The sequence below is a fragment of the Phocoena sinus genome, chromosome 2, assembly GCF_008692025.1.
Source record: "Phocoena sinus isolate mPhoSin1 chromosome 2, mPhoSin1.pri, whole genome shotgun sequence".
In the NCBI taxonomy this organism is placed as follows: Eukaryota; Metazoa; Chordata; class Mammalia; order Artiodactyla; family Phocoenidae; genus Phocoena; species Phocoena sinus.
In genome coordinates, this window is record NC_045764.1 from 43144081 (window position 1) to 43152745 (window position 8665).

General features: G+C 45.2%; 1 protein-coding gene across 1 annotated transcript; it reads right to left on the minus strand.

Annotated features, from left to right (window-relative positions):
• Nucleotides 1–442: 442 nt before the first annotated feature.
• On the minus strand, nt 443–613 carry LOC116749194 (cytochrome b-c1 complex subunit 10-like). The gene has a single exon (XM_032623300.1). It carries the CDS (start codon nt 611–613, stop codon nt 443–445), a length of 171 nt encoding a protein of 56 aa, XP_032479191.1.
• Between the last annotated feature and the right edge of the window lie 8052 nt (nt 614–8665).

Below are 8665 nucleotides of genomic sequence, written 5' to 3' on the forward strand. Positions count from 1 at the left end.
TCAGGCAGGGTTCAGAGGACCCGAGTTTGAACACTGACATGAGAAACAGCTGCAGGCATGAAAACAGACAAACTCACACTTGGTCATAGGCAAGTTCATCTTACAAAGAAAGGAACATTCTAAACATCAAGTTTGTGCAATCGATCAGAAATCTAGAACAGGAGCCAAATCAAAAAAATTTTAAAAGATCAGACACAACTGAGGAGTGGGCTCAGGAAGAGCTTCCCTGAGGTGGGGCACCAGGGAGATTCAAGCGTTCTCAATCCTTTACTGTAAGTGACAACGAAGACAAAAAGCACAGCAACACCAATCAACGTGTCGATTTTTTTTTTTTTTAAACTTCAAGGTCCATCCCGAGAGCGTGGGCTGTTCCAGAGGCAGATGGAAGGAGGCAGAACCATCAGATAACAGAGGGACCTGGTGTGTGGGGGGGTCAGTTTAATTAATCATCCTTCTTAAACTTGCCCTTGATGTAGGTCACCCAGTCCAGAATCAGCCACCAGTCGGTGGACCACGGCAGCCCCACAGTGCCCACCGCACCCCATGTGCCCACAATGGAAATCCAGTTTCTGGCCAGTTCCTGGGAGTGCAGGGCAAGGAACCTGGTCAGCATCTCAGTACCACCCCAGCTCAGGGTGACCCAGTCCCCACTGGTTCGGTTGCCAACAACTCATTTTTTTTTTGATTTATGCTTAGGCTAAGCACTGGACTAATTTCTTTAGACAAAGATTTCCTGTAATCCCCACAACTACCCTGTGAAGTACATGTTATTCAAGTTTTAGGAAAAGAGAGGCTCTGAGCAGGTGAGTAAATTTTCCAGACCAACATTAGTAAATGCTAGAACCACTTTCAAAACCAGATTTCCCTGACTCAGAAGATCTTGATTTGAACCACTGTGTTATTCTGTTTTCTTCCCAAAGTACAATTTTTCTTGGTTTTTATTTTCCCCATTTTTACAAGTATACATTCTATTATGAATTCTTCTAATTAGGTTTTTCAAAATCACACTTGAATACATAGGTCCTCTAATTATCAAATTCATGAATAATGTAATAATTTGATTCCTTCTTCTATAAGATGAGGAATTTAGTACACTTCTAATTCCCCACATACCCGTCTTTCCTCCATTCTTTGGCAATATCATTTGGAATTATAAACCTATTTATTATTAGTTTTATTTTTAGTTATTTTAAGAAGTAACAACAACAACAAAAAACTTTCCATCTGTACCAATATTCTATTTACAGAATTTTTAAAAACTTAATTCTATACGTTTAGCTCAGACTGTCACAATGTTTTTGAACCCACTTTTGCTGTTCTTTAGTTTTTGTCTTTAATTAATATGTTGTTCCATTCGAAACTGTCTTTCCATAAATTTTTCAAGAAAAGTGCATGGGTGGTATCTTTTTTGAGTTCCTGATTAGAATAACTAAGAATGTCTTTTTTCTTTTCTTTGAAAATTAATTAACATTTCAGCTTGAGTCATAAGCATTTTCTCTTAGTACCATTTAGACTTTGCTCCATTTTCATCTGGCATTCAGTCATGTGATACATTCTCAAATCAGCCTGTTTTCTTTTGATGTTAAGTGACTTTAATGTTTTGTCTGGATATTTATAGAATTTTTTTAAAAAATCCTTTATGTTCAAACAAATTTGCTAGATTTTATCGAATTGTGCATCTTTCTTCAGGGAAATTTTACCTGGAAATGGTACGCTATTTTAAATTGTGCATTCTACCTCTTTTTTCAGCTTGAAAATTTTTCTTCCATTATTTTTCTTCAATATTGCAGCAACATCATTTACTCTGGTTATATCTTCCTTGAGGGGGTCCTTCTTATCCATATATTAAGTCTTTACTTTTGATCTACCAAATCACACAACTTTTCTCTCATCTTTTTTGTAATCTTTGTTTCTTTTCTCTACATTGAGAGAAAACTTCTCTAGCTTGATTCTATATCATTTGTTTGGGTTTTCTGCAATTTTGATTCTGATCTTCAAAATCAGATTCCAATCCCACAACTTTAGTTTTGGTTTGCGTGAATCCACATCTTATCTGTCCCACTTCCTTTTCAAATTCAGCTAGAATCTGAAGCATCAGGTGGGGAAGCGTTACTTTTTCTTGTGTTTTCACTCATTTTTTTCTCTTGCCAATACTAGTTACTGACCACTCTGGTCCTGGCTCTTGCAGGGGGCAGAAATATGGACCTGAAAGACACTAATCAGTCTAGACGGGGAGAAGTGCAGTGAGTATCCTCAACAGTGGGAGAAATGCTAGGGCAGAGGCTGGCCTAGGTGGTAAGGGGATGTAGTGGTAGGGAGGCAGTGAGGGAGTTGGGAGGGCAGTAGGGGGAGGGTACTTAAAGGTTTCTTGGAGGAGGTGACACTTTAGGTAGATCTTAAGGTACTAGTAGGTGTAAGCCAGCTGAAGAAAGGGGAGGTAAGGGCAGAGGAAAGAGCAGGTGCAAAAATTTCGAGGAGGAGAAACCATGGTGAGCGCAAGGAACCACACTTAGTTAATTATGGCCAGTACAGGGTAAGTGTGAAGGGCTGGGGATAGTGTTAAGGTATTTTATTAGCTTGCTAGGGCTGCCATAACAAAATATCACAGACTGGGTTGCTTAACAACAGAAATTTATTTCCTCCCAATTCTGGAAGCTGGAAGATCTGAGATCAAGGCATCAGCAGGTTTGGTTTCTTCTGAGGCCTCCCTCCTTGACCTGCAGGTGCTGCCCCTCTGTCTGTGTTTTCTGTGTCCTTCTCTTATCTTCTTATAAAGACACTAGCCCTGTTGGATTCGGGCCCACCTATATGACTTCACTGTACTTTAATTACCTCTTCAATGGCCCTGTCTCCAAATACAGTCACATTTTGAGGTAATGGGGTTAGGACTTCAACATACAAATTTTGGGGAACAGGGCACCAATCAGCCCACAACAGGCAGACAGAGACTGGACAGCCTTCTGTTCAGTGTGTCACACCCTCAGACCCCCTAACCTGTCATTCCATAGGGGAGGAGAAGGCCTGCAGGAGCTGGAAGGCGGTATACGGGGAGGGCCATAACCTGAGCAGGGGTTCTCCTCCCCTCTCCTCTGTATATGATTTCTCTATTACTCATACTCTAGATTCAGTGGCATGCTGCACCTTGTGGATTTTCTTTCATGGTCTTCGTATATACTCTCCAGGAACCCTTTATACATATGAACAAGTTCCATTCTGAGAGTGCGTTCGTAAGTCCAATCTGTTCGCAAGTCCAACAAAGTTAGCCTAGGTACCCAACTAACATAATTGGCTATAGAGTACTGTACTGTAATAGGTTTGTAATACTTTTCACACAAATAATACATAAAAAAACAAATAAGCACAAAAAGTAAAGAAAACATTTTAAGTCTTACACTACAGTACCTTGAAAAGTACAGTGGTACAGTACAACAGCTGGCATACAGGGATGGCATCAAGTGAATAGGCAAGAAGAGTTACTGACTGGAGGTGGGAGAGGAGGTGGGAGATGATAGAGCTGAAGGATCGTCAGCAATAGGAGACGAGGGGCAATTTCACTCACACCTTATGTGATCGGACATGTGAAGGCACATGTGAAGGCACATTTGCATCTTTGAAAGTCCGCAACTTGAAGGTTCATATGTAGGGGACTTACAATACACTTGATTTAGGGTTCAGTGGCACAATGCACCTTGTGGATTTTCTTTCATTGTCTTCATATATACTCTCCAGGAACTCCTTATCTTTTAGATCAATCAGAGAGTTAATGCATTGCATTGCACCATGCCTGCCAAGGGTACACAGGTCTGGAGCCCACTTCCCCTCAGGAAGGCAGACAGCTATGGCCACTTTCTGCCAGGCTTGGAACCCATGAAACTCTTGACATGATATTAACCTCTGAGTCTCCACCTTCCTTGGCTGGAGATGCTCTGGGGCCCCCCAAACACTTTCAGTGCTGGCTAATTTCATGTGCCCACAGTTGCTGTCAGTACCCATCCTTAAAATACAAAGGTTGGAGTGCATTTTTCAGAGACTGGGAGCAAAGCTGGGATCTTCCCTTTTTCTGAGAGAGAAAAGTAGAAGCATGATGTCAGTGAAAGGGGCTGACAGGGACAAGGCCTGCTGCAGGAAGGGTGTGCACAGCTGTGGCTGGGGTGGAGAAGTGGATCCCTGGGGAGAGTGCCTGGAAGGAAGTTTTCTATGAACCTGGACCCCTTCTGGGTCGTTTTCCTGTCCCAATCAGAAGTACCAAGCTTCTTGGCAGGAGGCCTGTTAGACCCTGAGCGGGACAAATACTCCTTAATTTTTAAAGTAAGATACTCTCTCTACCCTTAAGAAGCTAGCAGTCTATTTGGATAAACACATTCTATTTACATAAATAACAATAGACTGTAGCAAATGATGAGTTACCCAAATACACTAATATTGGTACAAGTTTGTTTTACTCCTTCTCCTTTATCTCAAAACTCATTTTCCATAAATATAACCCATTTCTAAAAACCAAGTTTTCTCATACCTATTCTTCAATTTTCATTAGTTTTTTTTCTTCTGTTTCTCCACTTGGATTTTAGATTCATCCTTTTTAAAATTACATCCAAATTGATGTTTATCCTTTTAACTTCTTTGCTGAGTTTTAGGATATATTCAAATTAAGACATATAATTAAAAATATAGAACTAAGATTATAGAAAGCAGCAAATGCAGGCTATATGTTAGAAAGGCATATGGATCAGGCTAATTGGAAAGTGGAGGTGGGCGGGGGGGAGAAAAACCCTGAGGAAGAGGAAATAAGCTTCAACTCAGCCCAAATATTTGTTTCAAGCCAGAGAAGTTAGCCCAGCCCCAATTCTATCTTTGGTTGAACACAATACATGATTGGTGTATTTTCAGAAAAAGAAAAGAAAAATCCATCCATAGGGTGAGGATCTAAGCATCTATTTTGCACTCCAGTGACAATCAGAAATCATTCTTTGCATTTATTTTTCGACTTTGTATTTGCCTGTGAACAAAACTGAAGCTGGCAAAAGATGGTTCATGTGAATTACTTGGACAACAGTTTCTCCTTGTGTGGAATTACATTGAGGCTGCTTGCTGTGAAATCCTGACACAGCCCAGTAACAGTGGAAGACATTGTCATTTTTTTTTCCACGTCCATGAAGTTAACCCACTTCTCTCCTACAGAAATGAATTGATGGTCCTTTTTAAAGTAAGGGAGAAAAGCTCTCCAAATCTTAATCACTAGGCATATACATACAGTTTATTAATATTTTAGGATCAAAAGCCAGTTTATCTTCCCATGTCACCCAATCTTCTTTATGCTTCAGATTTCCTGAGTACATTACAGCATCTCAATGTTTGGAATACTTCTAATAGTCAGCAAAGTAAGGACTCATGGAACCAGAGCCTCAGCTAGCAATATTTTCATCTAACTTAGAAAAGTCACCTAGCCCAGAAAAGTAGTTGAGAGGCTAAAATAATCCCAGGGGTTCTACAGTCATTCATACTGACCAGTTCTAAACTCATCATCCACCGCTAGAGGGGTAGAGGAATGAAAAAGGTTCCAGCCTAGAAATGGTGGCTAAACCAATTCTCCAAGGCAACATTCAAGGTCGTCCAATTGGTGGGTGGGGTTTAAGCTCGTGTTGGCCTTGCTCATCACATGATCATCAACTGTCCATTTCAGAGGCTGGTTGGAGGGGGCACCCCAGATCATGGGAGACCTAAACTCTTTCTTCATCTCCTTCCTCCTTCTCCTAGGTGCTCCCCCAGTTTGGGGTGGAAAATGCAGGTTTTAATTCCTGACACTAGCTAGCTGTGACCTCCAAAAAGCCACCTGTTCTCCTTCTTTATGAGTAAAATGGGGTTAATAAGATCTGCTCTCCCTGTTGTGAGTCGAGTGAGACACAGGACATCAGAGCGCTCTATCAGCAGTCACGTGTTGTACAGATATGAAGACAGTTACTATTTTTCTGCTGCTGCCTCTGTCTGCACAGGAGAGGAGCCAGGCAGAAGCACCTGCTGCTTGTAAACCCAGCTCGTTATTCCTGGAACCCTCATGTACAGGTAAACAAAGGAGGAGCAGGAGGGAAGAGAATTGAACCTGTTACAAATTCCTTCTTTCTGACTGTCATGAGGCTAATGCCTGGTTGCCTTCAGGCCGACTTTGATTATTCTTAAGGCTTCAGGCACTGAATTATTTTCATGGCTGTGTACCATAAATTATAGGAGGAATCTACAACCCTAATCCAGAATCCTCTCTCTGACAGCAAAAGGGTTTGAGTTCTCTAAAGACAGTTAAATTTTACGTGAAATAAATGGTTGAAGCTGAAAAAAGCTTGTCCCCCTTTTGGTCTGTACCTGAGGCAACGTAGTATAGACAAAGAGAGCTGGAATTGCATCCAAGTCCTGTCCCTTTTGAGCTGTGTGACACCGGGCTAGTCATTCTACATCTCTGAGTCTCCATTTATAAAATAGGAACAATATGAGTGCCATCCTCCCCAAGAGACAGACCACTGGGTGATAAGCAAAATAATATATAGGGAGTTCAGAACTGGGGCTGTGATAGCAGACACCTTGGTTTCAAAGGCTGGCCCTGCCATTTACTGGATATGTGTGACATTGGTAAGTTTAGTTAACATTTTTGGGCCTGGTTTCTTATTTGTAAAACAGGGCTAATAAGAGTGTCTAGTTTAGAGGATGGTTGTATGGGTTAAGTTGTAAATGTGGGTGAAGCACTTAGAACAAACGGTGCTTGGCCAGAGTCAGCACACAACAAACATTAGCTCTTGTTATAACAAAGTATGTAAATAAGATTCGAAGACTATACCGCACTTTGGAAGCTATTTCAATGGCGACAGGACCACTGTTCAGAAACAAGTAAACAGTCTTAGCTCACCTTTGTAGCTCACAGTTTTGGAGGCAGGGAAGGGAGCTAGCTCATCAAGGGTCTTCTCAGGAAAAAGTGATGAGGCGCTCTCATGATGCCAGAGTGATGGAGAGGACCAAGGGCGTAAGAGGAAAGATCCCATAGAAAAGTTGGCTATGAGTAAGGGGAGGGTGTAGGGAGTAAGGGAGCGGCTGCAGTAAGGTGATAAGCTCTTGGGGAATGGTATAGCCAATAATGACAGGAATTGGGGAAAATGGAAAAAGACCTCTGTGGTGGAAGCCAATTCACATAGGAGACAGCCCAGACAAGGGGAGGGGAGCATCTGGAAGGGACACCAAGCCTAGGTGAGATCACGTGTGGACCCACAGGAGGATGCAGCAGTTTATATTTAGATGGTACTGCAAGACAACACCCCCTACCATTACACTATCCGTTCTCCTTCAACTTCTTTGCCAGTAAGCAAAAATTATGAAAGTGTTAATTACTCTTCAATTTCCGATTTAAGCCTGCCTTGGTACACAGGCGGCTAGGAGAGTGGATCATTTTCTTAAACATGACTTATTAAGGAAAGGCTTTTCAGATGATTGGTTAAGCCCCCACTGGACCAGGTAGAAGATGCTGAGTGCTTCCTGGTACTTGTCCAGTCCTTTCCAGGCTTCTCTGAGCTTCCAAAAGCTGTCTGCGGACTTGCAGATCCTGTCGGTAGTGCCTTGTGGCACAAACTCCTGGTAATGATTATAAAGAGCGGCTGCCACGGGGCCTGGGCATTCAGGCCAAGGCCAAGGAAGGTGGCCCGGGCCACAAAGCTAGGGGAGAGGTGGGGACCAAGGCAGGCCTGTGGCTAATCTCTTCTCGCTGGCTCCAACCGCGCGGCTACGTCATTTTTGAGGATGGCCTCCAGGCAGATGGCGGGCTGCACAAGGCCCTCTGCTGGGGTCGCTGCGACCCTGCAGCCACCTAGACACCGTGGCTGGGGGCACCTGATACTCTGTACGGCTCCCGACGGGTTAATGGAACTTTCCTTTTGGTCTGGGGCCTTTTAGGCACACCCAGAGGCCTAGAAGAGCAGGAGCAGAGGCCAGCAGGGTGTAGAAGCCTCGAGCAGCTCTGACCTCTGGCACCTCCCCAAGCCCCAGAGCGCAACATCCGTCCCCAGAAATACCCGGGCGGAGGGGAAGGGAGCGCGCCAACCCTTTCTTGGGTACTCAAGTCTTCTCTCTCTTCCTAGAAACCGCTCCTCCCCTCGGGTCAAGCGCCCCGACGCCGGAGCTCTAGGTCCCCGCCCCGCGGGGGCGCCTCCGCACCCCATCTCCGCGGCCGGAGTTCCTCCTGCAATACCACCCAGTGTCCAAGGCGGCGCCCCGAGCCCCGCAGCGCCATCTAGGGGCTGGGTACGGCCTTCCTCCCTCAGGGGCACCCCCTCCCTTACTCCGCAGGGACTCCCCCTCTGCCGCGTCTTTCGGGCAGCGGGACGCTTCCAGCCTCGGCCAAGGGGCAGAGCTTGGCGCCCCAGGCCGGTACCCTCGCACCTGCCCCGGGGCGCACGGGCGGCGAGGAGCGGCGCGGCGGGGGCGCGCAGCGGCGATCGAGGCCCGGGCCTCGCGGTAGAAGAAGGGGAGGCGAGGGCAGGCGCGGCCCGCGGGCGACGGGAACTGGGCGAGGGCAGCGGCGGGCAGCCGGCGGCGGCGGCGGCGGCGGCGGGCGGCGCGAGGAGCCCCTGTGATTGGCACAGCCCTAGCCGGAGGAGGAGGCGAGGGGAGGGCGGAGGAGGAGGAGAAGGAG